The sequence below is a fragment of the Nannospalax galili genome, unplaced genomic scaffold (genome assembly GCF_000622305.1).
Source record: "Nannospalax galili isolate Female #2095 unplaced genomic scaffold, S.galili_v1.0 scaffold1206, whole genome shotgun sequence".
NCBI lineage: Eukaryota > Metazoa > Chordata > Mammalia > Rodentia > Spalacidae > Nannospalax > Nannospalax galili.
In genome coordinates, this window is record NW_008355162.1 from 1365215 (window position 1) to 1385850 (window position 20636).

General features: G+C 52.5%; 1 protein-coding gene across 1 annotated transcript in view; it reads left to right on the forward strand.

The window, feature by feature from the left end:
• Positions 1-10930: 10930 nt before the first annotated feature.
• Adamts2 (ADAM metallopeptidase with thrombospondin type 1 motif 2) overlaps positions 10931-20636 on the forward strand; it is a 244116-nt gene continuing 234410 nt past the window's right edge. The window contains exons 1-2 of the mRNA XM_017802958.2: positions 10931-11204; positions 12182-12573. Coding sequence (XP_017658447.2) covers positions 11093-11204; positions 12182-12573 — 504 coding nt within the window. The 5' untranslated portion in view covers positions 10931-11092. The remainder of the gene's footprint in view (positions 11205-12181; positions 12574-20636) is intronic.

Genomic DNA, 20636 nt, shown 5'->3' on the forward strand with positions numbered 1-20636 from the left:
CACCCCCCCACCCCCTCCCCTGGCTCTGCAGTTCTCAAACAAAACTACCATAAGGGCTCAGGAGAACAGGAACATGGTTACTCAAAGCCGGGTGGGTCAGCTCTAGAGTCACTTAGCTCTGGGACTTTGTCCTGTCTCAACCACACACCCCATCATCCCACATTCAGTCACTAAAGGCAAACAATGACATTTGCAAACGGGGTTGAAATCTCCATTGCTGGGGCTGAGGAGGTGGCTCAGTCTGTAAACTGCTTTTGCCAGGTAAGCATGAGGACCTGAGTTTGATTCTTAGTACCAACATAAAAAGCTACATGTGCTGGTCTGCACTTGTAAACCCAGGGTTGGGGAGATGGAGTCAGGAAGATCCTTGAAGCTCCTGGCTGACCATTCTAGTTGAATCAGTGAGTTCCACCTTCAGTGAGAGAGCCTGTCTCAAAAATGAAGGTGGAGCTGGGCATGGTGGCACATGCCTTTAATCCCAGCACTTGGGAGGCAAAGGCAAGCGGATCTCTGTGAGTTCAAGGCCAGCCTGGTCTACATAGTGAGTTCCAGGTCAGCAGAGATTGAGGAAGATACCTAAAGGTATCCACACATGTGTCCACACGGTCATACACAAAAGCACTGATAATGTGATTACAGCTAACAACGAGGTGCTGTGTGGAATAAGGGGTCTGGCATGAGTTGAGAAGGGACTCCCCCTCAGAGGGTCTGCAGACCAAGTCAGAGCCAGAAGAATTTTGAGGGTAGCCCACCACCACAGGCCCTTGGGGAACAGCTGATCAGCCCTCTACACAGGATATTATACACAGGACAGGAGTCTGGGCATCATGGGGGTTGAAAACGCTGTGGTCCTGGGCTGGGGCGGGGGTGTTCTCTACTGTTCCAGTAAGCATGCCATCAGTCCCTACCCAGCTGGCCTGCAGTTCCTGTCCGCAGCTGCAGGTGCAGGGCAGGTGAGGACACGACAGAGCCAGGTCCTCCGCTGGCTGAGGTTGAAGACTACTTGTGTGAACCCTGCAGAGGGTTGCTAAGGAGTCTCGGGCCTCAGATGAGAACTGGAGGCTGCCCTGCTGCCTGGCCCTTCAGAAAGGAGATGGGAAATCGCCACGGGGGAACCGCAGCTGCCTGAAAGTCATTGGATTTCTTCTTTCTCATTTTCAGAAATGCAATTAGGGAGGCCGGAGAACAGTGTGGGCTCTGCAGTGTGGCTGGAGCCGTGGGCGTTCCTAGCTGTAGGTTGGTGTGCATCTACAGGCAGGCTTGCGTGTACATGGCCACATGGGTATGGCACAGTCTGTGTGCATGTGTGTGTAAATGCATGTGCAAAGGAATGTCTTGCCTCCTTGGGCTTCCAGGGGAGGGTGCCTGTCAAGGGCTCCTAATGAGCTGCCTGTTTCTAATCTCATTGCCTTGTCAGCAAGCCCCTCCCCTGCCTTGAAGTGGCAGTTGTCCAGGAGCACCCCAAATCCCCCAGCAACACTGTCCCCTGTCTCACTCCTGCTTCCCTCCTCCCCAAAACCTCTTCTACATTCATGTTTGGATGGCCCCGGGGACATTCGCTTTCCGAGTCACTGTTTGTCTATCTGCAGCCACTGGCAGCATCTCCTTGTGGGCATTTCAGAAAGTTCTAGCCGCCAGAGGCCGCAGTGGAGGTCCTCCTGTGGGATAGCCGAGGTGCCACAGGGTGGGGAGAGTGCAAAGGCAAGTCGGCTGTAGAGCTAGCCCTGGTTGACATCTACCATGCAGAGACCACCCTGGGGTCAGGCCCCAGGCCCCTGGCCAGCCCCCTGGAGGAAGGCAGATGTAGGCTGACAGGGCTGGAGCCTGAGGACATGAGTTTCTCAGGGCAAAGTGGCCAGGAGGGGACAGTGAGGGCAGGAAATTACTTCAAGGCTGTGGTTGTGCTTCCCTGAGCTCTTGGTCCTGGCTGCCCTGAGCAGCCCAGGGAGGGCAGAGCTCCTCTCTACCCATCTCCTCCCCTCCCTGCCCCTCTGCTTTCCTTCCCTCTCTTTTTTCTTTCTCAAAGTCAGAACAACATATTTGCATAGGGAATCTTTTGATATTTTAAAATCCTAGCCACATAATTCAAGATAAAAAACAAAACCCTGTGGGCCCCCAGTGGGGAGCCTGGACTCATCAGTTAACATCCCTGCATTTTAAGCAAGAGGGAGTGATTGATCCTAAGGCTACGCTAGGGAACTTAACTGGAAGGAGGCTCCAGTTCATGACCTCCCAGAAGACCCTCAGAGAGAGGTCTGGGTACCACCATGCCATGGTGAGCTGGAGTTGATGAGGAGTAGGAGTCCCTTTCCCAGGCCCCAGCTTCTTCATCTCTAAGTGTATATGTTAGGATCCAACTTGGGGATACCATGAGAATTGGGGAAGATTGGGGAAGACCATTTGCCCTAGAGCTTTTCCGATTGACCAGTAGAGCTGTCCCCCAGTCCCACTGCTCAGATGACTACCCCCATCTACCAGTGGGAAGAGGAAACCTTGGACCAGGACAGATGAAGATAGTACTGAGGCAGGGGAGTGTGTCCTTCTAAGAAAGGCCAGGTGTCCTAGTGAGGGCTTCTAGCTCCCTGAGCATTTTGAAACGAACCCAGTCTTGCCTCCAGCTTTAAACAAAAGGCAAGGACTGGAGACCTGAGAGACCCTGCCCTGCCTGTTCTGCTCTCCTGGTTCCCTCTCTCCCCAATTTCATCCTGCTGTCTTCACTGTTCTTGCTTCTCTCAAACCAGGGGAAATTCTTTGCTGCCACAGGGCCTTTGTATGTGCCAGCTGGTCTGTTTGAGACAGTGCTTAGGCAACTCATTCCTAATAACCTCTCTCATCAAGAGTTAGTCCTAACCTCTCTCAACCTTCTTCCTCTTTGCCCCATGCAGTATATATATAACTGCCTTTTATTTTTAAAATATTTATTATTTTTATTTTATGTGTATGAGTATATCGCCTGCATGTATGTAAGTGCACCTGTGTTGTGCAGTGCCTGTGGAGGTCAGAAGAGGACACTGGAGTTACAGACAGTTGTTAGCTGCCATGTGGGTGCTGGAAACCAAATCCAGGTCCTCTGGAAGAGCAGCCTGTGTTCTTAACCCCTGAGCCGTCTCTCCAGTGTTCCTGTCACATTTGTTTCCAGTTCATTGGATGGAGCTACTATTGAAATCCTTTTAAAAACATATTCTGCATAAATGTAACTTTCCAAATTATCTTAGTTTGTTTAGTTGTTCCTTAGTGTTTACTGGGCATGTGCTATGTGCCAGGCTGTTTTATCAATTGCTTTATTTCTTGCAGGACTATGTATCCAGTCAAAATCCACCTTGACAATCTCTTTATGGATGCCCTGCAGTATGTCCAGGACTTGGATCTCTAGGCAGGGAAGAGAGATAAAAAGCCATGCTCAACACATCCTGGAAAATACACAGACAGATGCTGACTTAGGATGCCTTAATGTACGATTCTCAATTTTTGTGACACCCAGGCTCCAATGCATATTCACTAGACACTGTGATTAAAGTTTTGAATTTGGATCTTTTCCTAGGCCACCAAGATGCCGGCTCCATCTTCTCGCTCCACGCCGGGCAGCAGCAGTGAGCCGTGTTTCCTTTATTTTTAGTCCCATATGTCTGAGGTTGGCCTCAAATTTACTACGTACCTGAGGCTGGCCTTGACCTTCTAATCCTCCTGCCCCCACCTCCTGAGTGCTAGGATCTCAGGTGTGCACCACCACACCTGGTTTATGCGTTGCTGAGGACTGAACCCAACGCTTTCTTTGTGCGTGCTAGGCAAAGCACTGCACCAAACTGAGCTACATTCCCAGGCCTGAGCCAACCTTGGTTCCTAATTTTAAATTACAGTGGGTCTTCAGATGAGGCCCTGCTGTAAGTCTGGGGGGCACCTATGAGGATCCTTGTCCACAGTGCGATTCTGCACAATGCATGGAGCCAGCCATGATAAAGCACACTTTTAGATACACTGGCTCTGCCAGGTACCAGCTCCGAGCCTTTTATACATGTCGAAACACTCTACGGTGTATATGATATCACACCCGTACAGTGAGCTGGAGCGGCCCACCTTGGAGGAGGTGAAATCACCTACTCTGGGGAGCAGAGATGGGGTTCTCCTTTACAAAACCCCAGGAAGCAAGATTGCTGCTGCCCAGGCCAGGAATCCCCAGGGTGGGGAGGGGAGCCCTCCAACTTTGAGATCTGCCTCATATTCCAAAGGAACATTCATACTTTCAGCCACCAGACTGACTTCAGGGTTCACATCCATCCTCTGTAGAAAATGGATATAAATTTGCTCCCAAGCTTTGTCTAAGCCCAGGAGAGGAGTGTGAGCCCAGTCCTACAAAGGCGGGGACATCATTGTGCACGAGGTGAGTGCCATCATAAGTCACCTGGGAGGGTTGTCCTGAGGACACCACATCTGACTGGGGTGAGTTATTCAAGTGCAAGGGCTCAATTTCAGGCATTTGGCACCCTACATGGAGGACTGTGTTTGAGCAGGTCTGGGAAAGATGTGGAGGTGGTGGGGGGTGCAGGTCGTGGCAAGGATGGAGGGGGCAGATTGCAGAGCTAATTAGAGGGTAGAGACAGCTGAGGACTGCTTTGATGTGGGGGTAAAGAAAGGGAAGGGCCTGAGATGTTCCTGGATCTCTGACTGGGGGCCTGCCTGCGTGGCAGTGGAGTGTGTTGGGGGGGGCTGGAGGGTTGGAGATGGGGGCCATTCAAGGCCCTGAAACGCTAAGGGACATGTGTGGGAGCTATGTTTATAAACTGGAAGAATCCTGGCTGGGGTCACAGGTGTGCAGAGGCTGTCACCCCAGGGAAAGGGTGAGACTGCCCAAGAAGGGGAAAACTTTGGGGACCAGACCTGAGGAGTGGCCAGAGGCTTAGGGGACAGTGTGAAAAATAATGTTTCCTACTAAGTGGCTGCTTGGAGCCAGACCTGCAAGAAACAACAGGGCACAGGGGCAATTCACTGCAAAGCAAAGCAAGGGTAAGGAGATGGCTCAGGAGGTAAAGTACTTTCCATGCAAACATGAAGACCAACCCCCAGGATCTAAGTAAAGATATTGGGTACACCTCTGCAATCCATACTTCCAGCTCTGGGGAGGCAGAGACAGGGGGAATCCCTGGGGATTGCTGCTCAGTCAGTCCAGTCAAATTGGCCAGTGCCAGGTCCAGGGAGAGACCCTGTCTCAAAAGATAAGTTGGAGAATGATTGAAAAAAGACATTTAACATCAGCCTCTGGCCTCCACACACATGTACACACATGTACTCACACAAACCACACAAATAGGATATGGCTGTGTCTTATTTTTCCTAGCATCCTTAGCGGGGAAGCACCCCATTTTAACAGGAGTGAAGATGACCAGCTTTTCCATGAGATCCACACTTCAGTGTCCTGGGGCCCATCAGGGTGGTTCTCAGTGCTTTTGCTGAGGATGTTCTACCTCAAGGTCTGGGGAAGGAGGAACCCTGTATCAAGGAGGAACCCTGTGTCAAGGTCACCAACTCCTCTTGCTTAGGAACCCATGTGTGTGTGTGTGTGTGTGTGTGTGTGTGTGTGTGTGTGTGTGCGTGTGCATGTGTGTGTCCCAGGGAGTCCTCAGTGGCCCCAGAAATGACAAGGGCTCTTGACCTTGCATCTAGTTTTCTTCCTATCAGTGATCAGTGACCTGGTCCTAAGGCTTCATTCAGGAGACCATGGCCAGCCCCATATAGAGGCTTCAGTCCCTTTAAGATCCACACCTTTGATGTTATGAACAGAGCAGGGTCAGGCTTGACTAGGGGGAAGGGACTTGACCTAGAAGGAATAAAGACCCGAGGCCAGAGATGGGTGTAGTTGTGGCTGCTAATCATGGCCTGTGCCTGGGCCATAGGCTCAGATTGTAAGAAATGAAATGTCTAGAGAGGCTTAGAAAGAACTGCACACAAAACCCCACAGTGGGATAGAACAGGCCCCTTCACAAGCCTCTTAGAGAATTTATATGTGAATTGGTGAATTCTACAGGTTCTGTAGCTAATGTAGTGTAGGAATGGAATATAAACATGAAGTCATATTGGGGAACCACTTCACCAAGCAGGGGGTGCCTGGGACCCTGTAGCATTCTCACTTGGGAAGAAAGACAGATGAGGTGTGAGCCAGTGCATGGATGCCCAACATCCACTTTGCCCCAGGGGTTGCCATGCAGGCTTCTCCCAGGAGGCCCCTGTCCCTGCCTACCAGCAACTGGGTGACCCAGCTTCCACACTTCAGCCACAGCAGAGGCAGCTGGCGTTCTGGGGATGGCAAGACCTGGTGTTTTGGCTGTTTTCCTAGCCAGTGAGGACAAAGGTGATATCGAAGTGGCAGTGCCCTGGATGGCATGGCTGAGTCTGCCACTCCTGCAGACTTCTATAGGGGGCATTCTGTAGCTTCTTTGCTGCTGGGGGCAGCTTAAGGGACCCAGAGGCATTTCAAGAAGGGAGTGCTGGACCAAATTACCCTCCCACCCCAGGCCCATACGAGAGGCCAGGTACAGCTGAACTTAGAGGTGTAGACCCTCTACCAAGTGGGTCCAGGTAGCACTGCCTGCCACATTCAGATGTGTCCTCTAAAGTTCATTCTTGCTCTCCCTGCTACATTGAGCATCCATGCAAATGAAGTGACAAGTAAGTGTTGGGCTACATCCTTCCCTGGGTCTTAGTCACTTAGGCTGAGCCTGAACCTTCATCTTGTTTTCATGTAGACATGTTGAATGAGCCTGGATCCCCATGTCTCCAGATTTCAGGCCCTTTGTCTTTCAGTTCTGGGCAGCACTGGCCCCAATGGTGATGGAACATCTCAGATTGGAGCTTGACAACAGAAAATCCTGCCTAAACACCACCCCCAGGTCTTCTTTTGCCTGACACAGCTCCCTGTCAGGATGTGTATGTGGGGGTGGCTCAAGAAACAGCAAGAATGACACTCCCCAAAGGCCACTAGCCACCACTTTCTGTTCAATCAGCATTCCCCTGACATATTGCTTACCAAGGCCACTCCTGGCCAGAACTCTGCCAGAGCATCTGATGGGGCCACCACACCTGCTGTTTGCCAACAGTGGAGTTGGATGGAGCTGCTGTTTTCAGAGGTCCCACGACAAGGTCACCAACTCCCCTTGCTTAGGATGCTCTGTGCATGGGTCTAATGAGACTGGAAAAGTCTGGGTCCTTCCCCACAAATCCTAGGACTTGCTTGTTGGGAGGGAGGATTGCGAAACACTGCTGCCCCCATCCATTCGGAAGGCCCTGCCAAGAAAGATGACCTTGAGATAGGAGCAGGATGCCTTCTGGGGAGCTGGATTCTGTTGGACGTTTGTGTACAGGGGAGGTTACGGAAGAGTTCCTGTATTTAAGGAAGCCTGTACTGGCATCTGATCAGGAGTCTGGGGCAGAGCAGGGAGTCCTGACCCTTCACTACAGAATATACTGGCATCCCTTCTACTGAAGCTGGGGACAATCTCCTTTCTTAATGTCTCTTCCAGACCATGTGGGATGAGTTCTGACACCCAAGATGAATGATCAGGAAAGGTCCCCATCTCTTTCTGTATTTTGAATCCTCACAAAGATTTTTCACAGGTTGGGTTTGAAGGACCCGAGCTGACCTTGAATTACCCTCATTCCTCCACCCACATACCAGACTGGTCTAGATCACCATACTACTCCACTGCCTTTGGGGACCAGGCTGCTAACAATCACCATCGAGGAGCAGGTGGAGGACAATAGGGAAGGGTGAGGACTTGGCCAAGTGGGAGAGGGGAAGGCAGAAGTCGAATCAGTCAAGTTCAGATGAAAACAATCACCCACAGCCATGTGTGAGCTGAGTTGGCCCTGCTCATTTTTGTGGTTTTGGTTTTGGGATTGAGACTGAGTGAATAAACGGACTCAAAGCAACAAACACTGGAGATTTTTGTGTCCTGTATTTTATTAACTAATTTATTGACAGGGTCTGTAGCCCAGGCTGATCTTGAACTTGGTATTTGGCTGAGGATGATCTTGAACTTCTGATCTTCCTGCCTCCGAGTGCTGGAACCACAAGCACTTTTGCAGTACTGAGGATCGAACCTAGGGCTCTGTGCATGCTAGGCAAGCACTTTACCAACTGAGCCACATCCACAGCCATATAAATTAGCAGAGGACAATAGATCACAAAGCTGGGATGTGTCTGTACCACTCAGCCTCCCCCTAGAGTTAAAAATTTGAAGTTTGTGTGCCTGGTTCTTCCACAGCATCTTTCAGGGTATCACTGGTGGACTGTGGCTGGGCTAGGCTGGTGAAGGGCAGTGATCTGCTTCCACTGACCCTGGTGTGGGAGCAGTTTCTGAGTCCTGTCTGCATGGAGCGATAGGGGAAGAAAGATCCACCAGGAGTGTCAGAGACAAATTTTCTTATCAAACAAATATCCTAGAGCAAGCATTCCAAAATGTGCCCAATGATTCAAGTCTGTGGACCCATCAGTAGCCATCGTCTAAGTGAAGGGAGGGAATTATTCCCTCTGTCCCTTCATCTGTCTCATTACATGGAAGGAAAGGTATTTGTGAGGGATCAACACTTGCTCATGGAGTGGTTTCCCACTTAGGTGGGCAGTAGTAACTGGTAACTTTCTTCACTTTATGTCGTATTTAGCTGGAGGGCAGTGATCTTTGATTTATGACGAGATGGTGAGATGTTGGCTTTTCCTTCCCATGGTAGTCATTTTAAGGTATCCTTTAAAATTTTAAGTAAACTACTAAGTGTTATACAAGGAAATAATGAGTGAGGGAGGGGGTGGAGATGGGACCCTGAGGTAAACGAAGCTCCTGGATGGGGTTCCTTCACCTTTTCATAATCACAGGAAGATGCATGCCCAGGGTTCTGGACGGCAGTTAGCAGAGTCCAACCCTGGACTACTTGGTTCCCTCAGCCTTCAGTTTTCAGCCCACATTGCTTCTTAAGCAAAGTCCTCCCAGAAGCTCTGTTCTAGAATCATCTTCTACATTGGGCTTCCAACTCCAACTTTGGGACTACCTGTGTCATCAGAGATCATGGAGTCATGCCCACAGGGTGCATGTGTGGGGAGGGACCTTCAGCAAACTGCCAGGTGAGTATCCCATTTGATAATGGTGGCTAAGCAAGAATGTGGCCCAGTGTGGCCACACTTCCCAATTTCTCCAGAAGTTAGAAACAAAAAAAAAATATTTTTTTTTTGGTTTTTTTGAGACAGGGTCTCCCTGTAGCCCCAACTGTCCTGGAACTCACTATGTAGACCAGGCTGCCCTTGAACTCACAGAGATCCACCTGCCTCTGCCTCCCAAGTGCTGGGATTAAAGGCATGCGCCACCACGCCCGGTTTAGAAACAAAAATTTTTAACGTGAAAATTTACCATTTTATTTTTCTTTCTTTCTTTTAAGGTTTTGTTGTTGTTTAAGGAGGGGATCACATTCTGTAGCCCAAACTGGTCTGGAACTCACTGTGTAGCTCAGGCTGGCCTCAAAGTCACAGCAATCCTCCTGTCTCAGCCTCCAGAATGCTGGGAGTACACACTTGAGCTGCTATGCCCAATAATCTCATCCTTTTTCAATATTGACAAGTGTCCACTACGTCTGAGGGCCAGATCCAGCCTCAGTTGTCCTCAGGAGATAGAGAATCTTCTGGTTGAATATGGTTGTCAGGCTGCAGTGCCCTCACACCCATGTCCCAGAAATGACAGACAGGGATCTGAAGTCACAGCTAGAGTCAGTGGTACAAGTCCTGTGTTTCCCCTACAAACTGGACCCTCCTGGCCACAGGGAAGGGCCTGAGTCATGTCTGGGTCCTCTGCCCAAGGCCCTGGTTACACAGGCCTGGAGCAGGGTGAACGGAAGATCAAAGGGACAGCTGTCAGCTTTTGGAGAATGAAACAGAAACCCGGGATCACTAGGCATAGATGTTCCTACAGACATGAGGCTGAGGGGGATGTCCAGGGGGCCCTGGGGAGGAGCCACTGTCCCCAAGGCTAGCAGGCCTGGTAGGACAATGGCTCCAGCAAATGGAAGGGTCAGGACCCAGCTGAAGAGGAGGTTCTAGTAGGCAATAGGCACTTCAGCCTAGGAGCCGGCTCACAACAAACTTGCCAAGGATGAATGTCAGCCCTTGTTCTGGAAAGGTGGCAGTGGAAAGGGGCCATTTCAGGTGGGGACTAAGGAGGACCATGGCAGGGAGGCCCATTGATGTAGGTAAAGGCAGGAGCTAGATTGTGCTCTAAAAGAGGGCCCAAATCTGGCAGGAACAGGCTACACTGGAGGTTGCAGTGGAGGGGCAGAGGGGCTGATGGAGGTTGGACAGGGATAGAGAGGATTCAGGGACCAAAGGAACCTTGTCTTTCAGTGAGGGCCAAAGTTGATCGTTGAGGTAGTAGCCTCAGGAATGCTCCCTCCTGTAACAGTACTCCCCAGCCTCTGGGGCCTCCATCTAGACATGGGGCCAGGCTCAGTCGGTCCCCCAGTTGTCAGCAACCCTTCCGAGGCCCCCTTTCCATTTCGTGTCTTATCTATCTACCAGGCACAGAAAGAGGGTGAGGTGGTCTCTCCAGTCTCCAAGCTGAGGGGTGGGACCCGGGCACTCCAAGAGGGCTCTCTGGGTGTGGATGCTCTGGCTGGTGCCACTCCTCCGAGGTGACACGGGGCACGCAGAGGGTGACCGACCAGCCACCGGCCCCCCCCTGGCCATCCCGCAGCGCTTCTCGGCCACCGCCTCGGGGTGTCTCTGCTTCGCTGCGAACCGGGTAGCGGGGAGGGGAGCGGGCGGCGGCGGCGCGGCCGCGCCAAGAAGCGCCGGGTCACCGCAGGCTGAGGCGCCCGCCGTCCCCGCCCTCCCCCTCGCTCGCCTTCTCTGCTCCCGCCTCCCTCGCTCGCTCGCTCGCTCCTTCGCTCTCCCCGCCTTCCCTCGGCTCCCCGCCCTCTCCTCCGCGCCTCTCCTCCTCCGCCCCGCGCCCTGCGGTGCTGCAGCTGCGGGCGGCTCCAGCTGCCCCCAGATGTGGGCTGGGCGGCGCGCGGGGAACTTTCGCGCCGGCTGCGAGTGCCCGGCCCCGGCTGCGGTCCGGCTGCTATGGATCCGCCTGCGGGAGCCGCTCGCCGCCTGCTCTGCCCAGCACTGCTGCTGCTCCTGCTGCCGCCGCCGCCCGCGATCGCCCGGCTCGCCGCCGCCACCGACCCCCCAGGTAGGTCGCCAGGCGCGTCCCCACGCCCCGCGACCCTCCAGACAGCCAGTCCTGCCCCGCGTGGCCCGCGCCCCCTCCCCAAGCATCGTCCAACCCGACTTGGGCAAACTCCGCGCGCCCCGCCCGGGGCCAAGTTGGCCAACTTCGGGGCTGGGTCGGTCGCACAGGGGGCGCACCCCGGGTGCCTCCCGGCCGAGGGAGCCTCGCAGTGCTGGCGGCTCCCGCGATGCGGAGCGTAGGGATGGAGAGCCCGGCAAGCCCCGCGGCGGAAGGTGCAGAGCTATCTCCAGCGAGTCCGGGAGAGCCGGGGCGAGGCGGCTCCCGGGGACGCTCCGGAGCAGCTAGTGCGGAGCGCGCCGCCTGGGGGCCTGAGGATTGGTCCGGGTGCCCCGGCGGGGATCCCCGGAGATAGGTGGGACCCTGCTCCACCCCTCCGGGTCCATAGGCGCACGGGAAGAGAGGGCTGGCAGCGGGCTGACCGCGAGCTGGACACAGAGGGCAGGCCGCTGGTGCGCGGGGGAGCCGAATGCTTGCTGCTCCGGAGGACAGCGGTGGGGACACTGGGGCAGCGGGGACCTCCGAGGGTCGAGGTGCATGGGTGCGGGACCAACATAGAGCGGCTTCGGACGACCCGGTGTCCTAACGAGGACGGAGGACTCAAGGGGCGAGGACACCGTGAAGGGGTCGCCCCCTGGGGAATTGTCAGGTGCCCGCGGAGCCCGGACCTGGAACCCGGCTAGGACAGATCTTTAGCTGGCATGGGACCCGGATGGGACCTGCCTGTAGGCAGCATGGCTCCGGAGTGGTGGTCCTGTCTACGCCCCTTTCCATTTGCGGGAAAGAGGTGCAGGCTAGCTCCCGGGGGCTTCCTGGTGGATTGTCCCTTCCCTTCAACCAGGGCAAGGGCTGGGGGACGCTGGGCTCCAGGGTCCCAGGCTCCGAGGTCCCGGCCAGTCTAACGCCCCTTTCCGTTGCAGGCGGGCCCCTGGGGCACGGAGCCGAGCGCATCCTGGCGGTGCCGGTGCGCACTGACGCCCAGGGCCGCTTGGTGTCCCACGTGGTGTCGTCGGAGCCGGCCTCAGCTGGGGTACGAGCCCGCAGAGCGGCCCCAGACCAGACCTCGGGCTTCCCTGGAGGCGGCGAGGACCCCCGAGACCCGCTCTTCTACAATGTCACGGTCTTCGGCCGAGACCTGCACCTGCGGCTGCGGCCCAATGTCCGCCTCGTGGCTCCCGGGGCCACCATGGAATGGCAGGGTGAGACGGGTGACACCTGGGTGGAGCCCCTGCTTGGAACCTGTCTCTACGTCGGGGATGTGGCTGGTTTAGCTAAAGCCTCCTCGGTGGCGCTCAGTAACTGCGACGGACTGGTGAGTACCCTCTCCTCTGCTCCTTTCTGTTCTGGCTCTAGCCAGAAACTGGCTCCTTGGGAGTCCCTGGGGAGGAGGACATAGCTTGCGCTCAGAACCGAGGACTGGCCCCGCTGCAGGGGTTGGCGGGAAGACAAGATGTTTTGGTTGGTCAGAAAAGGGGGCGATTTGCTCGAACCTTACCTCCAAACCCTTACCAAATAGTAGAGTGTGCGACTCTCTTATGTCTGTCTGCACGTGATTAGGAGCAGACAGGCATAGGTTGCTCTGCATGTGCCCTTCAGTAGGTGTAGGTGCATTCGCACGAGTGTTTTGGAAAGTGTGCATGCTTCATTCTGTGTGCCTGTGTACTTGTGTAAACACATGAGTGTGCTGTTGACTCTCAGGTACTGGTAATTATCTGTGGGCATCATACGGTTTGTCTGAGCATGTGTGTGTACTATGCGGGGCGGTTATCCTCCTGTGTACTGCAGGTGATGACAGCCCAGGGAGCACACACTGATGCCCACATGCTCAGTAAGCCCTCTGTCCCTTGGCTGACTGGGAACCACTGATTTTTTTTTTTTACTGTGGTTTCCTGTTGAACTCCAGTTGGCTATTTGTAAAGGCAGCTTTCTCCCTCTGATCGGGCTAAGGGGAGCTTTTGACACAAGTTCCGTGTGCCTGTAGGCTGTTCGAATATGAGGGGCAGTTCCTGATGGACAGGAAGTGGTCCCCTTGGGGCCGCCTGGGCCACCTTGCCACTGGTGTCCCTCCATGGGGCTTCCTGGAGAAAGCACAGAGTATAGGCTGACATTGACAGTACTGGTACTGTCCCACTCCCTGGGGGCCCTGGCACACCGTAGAAGCCACTGCAATTTTCTATTTTGGATTGGGTGTGCAGCGGTCAGGCCGGCTATGCTGGCCAGACATCTGAAGCTGCCCACTAGGAGTTCTGCCCTAATTGCTGTATGGGCACTCCTGCTCTGGGGAAGTGGCCACACTCCCAGCCCTACTGGCCCTGCGTGATGCCCGTCCTCAGGGAGCCCAGGTTGGTTCTGTTGCCTGCAGAGCCAGCACTTACATCTGAGCCCCATAACCACTGGCGTTCTTTTTATGGACACACAAGAAACATCACTTGTTGCTTTGGAAAATCTCTGTCTTTGGTTGGATTTAGTTAGAGCCCGGACACACTGGGAATGACTCTTCAATGTCTGTAGAGGAGTTGGTTTGACATAGGGCAACTCTTTATATTCTCTGTTGTCTGACTGGTCCTAAGCCTCACAGACAAGTCACATTTAGGGATGCAGGTGAGTTTCTTAAGCATTAAAGAAAACCATTACTGAGGACTTAGGACAAGGTGAGATGGTGGTGGAGGATCGATGTGGATGCATTCTGTCTGCTGGTGGGTCAACTCCTGTATGCTAATTAATTCCCAACAGACAGCACTGGGAGAGGGGGTGTGGCACTACATCATTCATTCATGTCCTCATTTGGCAATTCATTTGTTCAGGCAGCACCTTTGAATATGTTTATCCTTTGTACTAGTCAGAGATGGGGCAGGTCCTGTGAGAGGCTGAGGGGCACTCAGGTGCTTTTGATGATGTCTCAGGGAGCCAATTGGTAGAAAGAGTATTAAGTGTGGAGGTGCCAGGTGTGAACAGACCTGGGCGGGACGGGCATGCTGAGATGTCATAGGACTGGGCCATCCACAGGTTGGGTACAGAACTGTACTGGAAAGACCCCTGCAGCCTGCCTGGGTGCCTGGGATGTGGCCAGTGAATCAGCCTGACACCGTGGGCCTGAACGTTTGTTCTCCTTTTCCTTCCTCCTTTTTTCCTTTCTCTTCGCCTCCCTTCCTTTTTTCCTCCCCTTTCCCATTTCCAAGTTCCATTCCTTTCTGTCCCCTTCCTCGTTCTTTGTCTGTGTGTACATGTTTTGATTTTCTACCGATGAATCCCTCAACCCTTTAAGTCCCTCTGTGTTTTCATGCCAGACTGACTCATTCAGGACCTGGGACTTTTACACCTGGTGCCTCTGCTCTGGTTGTCACAGTCACCCTGTAGGGAAGGTGGCCTCATTCCTGGATTGCACATGGCACACAGAGGCTCTGAGAAGTTGAGTAACTTGCTCTAGGCCACACAACCAGTGATGGTGGGTGTCCAGCCTAGTTGGCACTCCCAATTCTTTGGGGAGTGGGGTAGAAGATGTTGAGGTGTACCAGAAAGAGCAAATTGTGCCTGTGCCCTGCTTCAACAGGCTATATGTGGATATGTGTATTAATTCACCCAGCAGCCTGTGCCCTTCTCCATGGGGCTATACAGAGTCCTTTCCTCTGCTTCTGTGGCCTTCCTTGATAACTACTTAGATATAGCAAAGCAGATGAGTGAGGCTGTACTGCGCAGTCCACTTTCCCAGAGCCTTGCTAAATACAGATTCAACCTGAGCTCATCTGGAGTGAGATTCAGCACTGGTGAGCTCCCAGGCCTGTGTTCCTGGTCCTCAGAACACTATTTGAGAAGCAAGGCTCTGTAGCCCCATTCCTCCAAGTCTATTTTGCAGAGCTGTACAGAGAGAGAGAGAGAGAGAGAGAGAGAGAGAGAGAGAGAGAGAGAGAGAGAGAGGCTTCAGGATCTCTGTTTTCTACAGTGAAGAAATCTTGCTAGTTCCTTGTCATGCAACATGTCTCTTGAAGATCCAGCCGTGGATCTCATGTTCTTTGCAGGATCTGTGCAACTAGCCCCTAGTTGCCCAGCATGTGTGTGCAGAAAGCGTGGAGCAGACAGAAAGTGTGGGTGACAGCAGGTAGTGCGGCCCCACGTCTTACATTTAGATGCTCAGGTGGGCCTTGTCTCCCCCAAAGGCCCTTTGGGGACTGTTGTCCTGTCCCTGTCCTGGACACAAATGTGCATATCTGTTTGCCTGCTTCTGAGAACATATGAGTGTATTTCTGCTTTAAAGGGAGGAAGGCAGGCAGTGACTTTGATTACTGTAGACAGCAGTCTCCTAATCTGTTTAGTATAGGGGACTCTAATCTAATCCTACCATTGTATCTATCAATCAGGGCTCTTTCAGTTACAAGCACCAGAAAATCCAAGTCAAGCTAGTTTAAATAGAAAGGGAACTTACTAGCAAATGTGGCACTTGGTCTGCAGGCATGGCTGGATCCAGGTTCTTCCACTAGCTCTTTAGGACCTCTGCAGCCTCTTCTCTTTATTTCCTGTGGGCTGGGTTTGTTCTCAGATGGAGCCCCTCTGTAGTGAATCAAGGGGCCCACGAGCACTGAGCTATCTTCAAGGCTGAGCATCTCCCCTTGTCTCCATTCCGCAGATGAGCAAACTGAGCCTCCAAAAGCCCAGAGAGCCTGCCTGTTGCAACCTTGGCAGTTGGTATCAGAACATGGGTCTGTTTGGTTGCAGCCATCCTCACTCATTTTATTGCCCCCTGAGTTCTTATTTGCAGACCACCACCACCAATAACAATAATAATACTCTGCATTTCTGGAAACATTCCTTTTTAAAAAATTTTATTTATTATTTTTATTTTTACTTTATATGCATGTGTATATTGTCTGCATGTAGGTAAGTGCACCCGTGTGGTGCAATGCCCAAGGAGGACAGAAGAGGCTGTCAGATCCCCTGGAACTGGAATTACAGACAGTTGTTAGCTGCCATGTGGGTGCTGGGATTTGAATCTGGGTCTTCTGCAAGAACAGCCAGTGTTCTTAACTGCTGAGCCATCTCTCTGGCCCTGAAACATTTCTTTTAAAATATTTTGTTTTTATTTTATGTGTATAAGTGTTTTGCTTGCATGTATGTAAGTGCACCCATATCAGGCAATGCCTGTTGAGACCAGAAAAGGGTGTCAGATCCCCTGGAACTAGAGTTAAGGGTGGTTGTTAGCCACCATGTGGGTGCTGAGAACCAAACCTGGATCCTCTGCAAGAACAGCAGTGCTCTTAACTGCTGAGCCACCTCTTCAGCCCCTTTGAAACATTTCTTATCTTTCTTATTTCATTTCCCACAGACCCTTTGAGTCAGTAGCATTGACTGTTGTTTATATGAGTGAGATGGAGAAGGCTGAGTAATGGGCTGACTGTCCAGGGACGCACTCTGAGCTGCGGCTCCTTGTGGGTGTTTGTCCTGACTCCTCACTGGCGAGTGATCCCAGTAGAGACTCCAGGATAGAAATTACCCGCCCCCCTTCAGCCTTTCCTTCCACTCAGGCAGCCCTGGGGACTTCCCTGGCCTGGTGTGTCTGACTGGGAAGGACTAGGGATAGCAGCCTGCTGGTTGGGCAGTGGGGAGGCTCCAACCTCTAAGGCCTGGTCCAGTCCTGGGGCTTGAGAGAGGAGATGTCAGTCCTTCCCTGGGAATTCATCACAAGAGCCTTTGTAATAGAGCCAAGGTCTTGTGGCAAGAAGTGAGTCCATGATATGGGGACTTGGCCATCTTTTCCTAGGGTTCCTTGCTGAGATGTCATCCTGATCAGCCCACAAGGAACACTAAACACTATAAAGACAAGTAATGTTGCCCTAAGGGACTAAGATGAAAGCAAGCTCCTGCCTTTGAGGTCCCATGCTGGGTCCAGCCAGCTCAGCTGCTAGTGGGGCAGTCCCTTGCACTGTGGGCTGCAGACAAGGATGCCTGGGATTTGTGGGTACTCCTCTTAAGGGGATCCTCTTTCCTTCTGCCTTGCCTTGGAGACCAATGAGCAGGTTGTAGGAGCACTAAAGAGGTTCCATAAGTGTTTGGGGTCCCCAGGTCAGAGCACAGACACCTGCCTACTCCCTACCATGAATGATCTACCTAAGCACTTAAGGTGGCTTCTGCCTCTCCCTAAGCCCATTACCTCATTAAGTGACAGAAAAGCAGATGACATTGGGCAGAATGAACAAGAGCTATCATGAGTGTAGTTATCTGTTGGTTCTGAGGAATGTTGGTCTCAGGCTTGGTTGGATCCAGGGGCTCAGAGCATAGGTAGTCTCTCAGCACCTCCACTCAAAAATGTTCTCTTCCCCTCCATGAGGAGCTATCAGCAGCTCCAGGTCTACCTTGCCTTTTAAGGAGTCATTCTCTGAAATGAAACACACTCCATTCTGGATGATACCATCAAGAGTCCCTTCCTGAGGAGGGATCTGATTGGCCCCGCTTGGGTTACAGGCCCATCTTGAAACCAGCCACTGTGATAGGGGCCTGGTATGCATCTCCTGCTTGCCCTGGGGCTGAGGGTGACTCTTGAATGGAGAAGACTCTATAAGACTTCCTGTTCAGTTACACTCCTCATGAACACAAGTCTCCCTTTCCTCACTCTTCTTGAGACACCAACTTTCAGTAGGATAGGGATGACAGGATCATTGCCCTTCCATTGGCCAACCCCACATCTAGCCAGCCACTGTGCCAGAAGTCTCTAAACTCATCCCAGTCCTTCACTGTGAGCCTGCCCACCACACCTGGAGGCCCTTGGGCTCTTTTTTTCCATACAGCAGCCAGAATAATTTTTCTTTTCCTCTTTTTTTTTTTTGGACTTTTTGAGACAGGGTCTCCCAGTAGCCCCAGCTGGCCTGGAACTCACTATGTAGACCAGATTGGCCTTGAACTCACAGAGATCTGCCTGCCTCTGCCTTCCAAGTGCTGGGATTAAAGGCATGCACCATCACGCCTGGCATCCAGAGTAAATTTTACAAACCATGTATCAAATCACATCACTCCTTCACTTCCTTCTGCTCACAAACAAAACACAACACAACAGTCCTAACCCACTGACCCGGCAGTGAAGGCTTCTCCTGCCCTGACTTGGTCTGGGAATTCCAGCTTCATCTGTCACTGTGTCACCACTCTGGGCAATTTGTTCCTCTAGCACTGGATACTCAGGACATTTGCACAGGCTATACCCTTGTTGGGGCCATCCTCACTCCCTCTTCCTTACTAGCCTTACTCTGTCAGTTTTAGCTAAATAGCCATTTATCCTGGGAACTACCCTGGACACACACACACACACACACACACACACACACACACACACACACGTCATGTCGCACCTGGTGCTTCTTGGCAACTTGTGGGCATCTCTGGCTATGCCCACAGGGTCCAGTTCTAGATTGGGTGAGGTCAGCTGGGAGCTGGGAAGTGACAGTGTTCAGGAAGTGAGGCTGGAAGCTATTCAGGGACGAGCATGGCACCTACCCCATACACCCCGTGCTCCCGGTGCTGAAGGCTGGGTTACCTCCCCACCTGGCCTGCTCTGCAGCCAACCCCACAGGGTCTACCTTCAGAAGGCGGCTTCCAGCGGAGAATGGCCTGAAGCACCTCCAGAAGCTCCGCACATCGTGCACGTGTGGGGTTTTACTTGACTTTCTGGCTTCACAAATCTGATTTCAGATCTCCTAGTTTAAATCAAATTAAGCAGGAAAGAGAAGGGTGCCCTAGGTGCTTATGGGAAAGTTGAGTTGGAGACATTGTGACTCAGAGACTCACCCTGTAACCCTGGACAAACTATGTCTTTCTCCCCACTCTGCCTCAGTTTCTCTAGGAGGAAAGTACTTAGAGCCAGCCATCTCTGTCCTAGGGACACTCCAAAGCTGGAGTTGTAAAATCAGTTGCCTTAGGGGCAAGATGGGGACCACATACAGGTGATGGGGTCGGGGGGGGGTGGTAGATGGGGACCTGAGTGAACCCAGCCCCATCTCTTTGAGATGCTGCCTCTTTGATCATGGGTTCCTTGCTGTTCAACCTTTATAGGTTCCTCCAGAAAAGCTGTGTTCTTCTGTGTGGGCAAAGAAACCCAGTGAAAGTCCTCCAGCAGGGCCTATAGAGGCAAGTGTGGGTGAGAAAGACTGGTCTCCACTTGGGCCTGCTGTGAGAAGTACAAGTACCAAGGCTGGGCCAGGTAGAGGAGGCCAGGAATCATCTGCTCTGAGTCTCCTGCCATGTGCTGGGGCCTGGCACAACCCTGAGGCTGACTTGTTTTATGGTGGCCTGAACTGTGACCTGGACCATCCCACTTGTCTCTGAAGAGCTGTGGGGGGCCCCCTCCTGGGAACCCAGGTATGCACAGGAAGACAGGCACACCCTCCTTACCCCCGGCTTCTTCTCTGACAGGGGCAGCCCTGAGGGTCCCCGAGTGTGAATGTATGTACCTAACCATGGAGACTGTGTGTGTGTGTGTGTGTGTGTGTGTGTGTGCGCGCGCGCGTGTGTGCATGCGTGCCTAGCCATAGAGGCTATATGTGTGCATACATGTCTTGCATGTAGGAGTGTATGTACACAGATATGCATGGTGCATGCGTGCCTAGCCATAGAGGCTATATGTGTGCATACATGTGTGCATACATGTCTTGCATGTAGGAGTGTATGTACACAGATATGCATGCATCTCTGTATGCATGTGTGCATGAATGCAAGCATGTGAAATCAAGTGATTTATTTGATTGAGCATGTGTGTACATGTGTATGTAGGTGTCTGTATATAGATGCATGTGCACATTTGAATATGCATGTGTGTACATCTGTATGTGTGACTATAGGTAGGTGTCTGCATAGGTGCAAGTGTTCATTTGAATTGCACGTGGGTGCATGTGCCTGCCTTCATGTGGGAGTATGTACATGTAAGTGTGCACAGTAGTCTGTATGAGTGCATGTGAGCATGTGCAATTGAATAAGCTCGTGTGTGAATGTACACATGGCTGCATGTGTGGGTCCATACATGAGTGTGCATTTGAGTGTGGATGTGCATATGGGTGCATTTAAGTGAGTATGTGCCTGTGTGTATATGTATGTGTGTGTCCTTGGCAGGGATTTCCTGTGGGAATGGGTCCTCAGGTGGGGTCCTAGTCAGGGGAGAGGAGGACTTCAGTCCCTTGAATTTTGGCCTGGCCTTGTCTTCCCCTCCCTCACTGGCAGGCGTTCTAGAATGGGAGGGCCCAGGTTGGAGCCTCTCGCTCTGCCGTGTATGTTTCATATTAAATGTCAGCTGTCCACCAGGTCCGCGGTGCTGCCATTAATATGGAGAAGTTATTACTGAGCCTGGAGCTGGCTCCTTGGGCTCATCCATGAATTTCAATTACACTGCACATCGACTCAGGG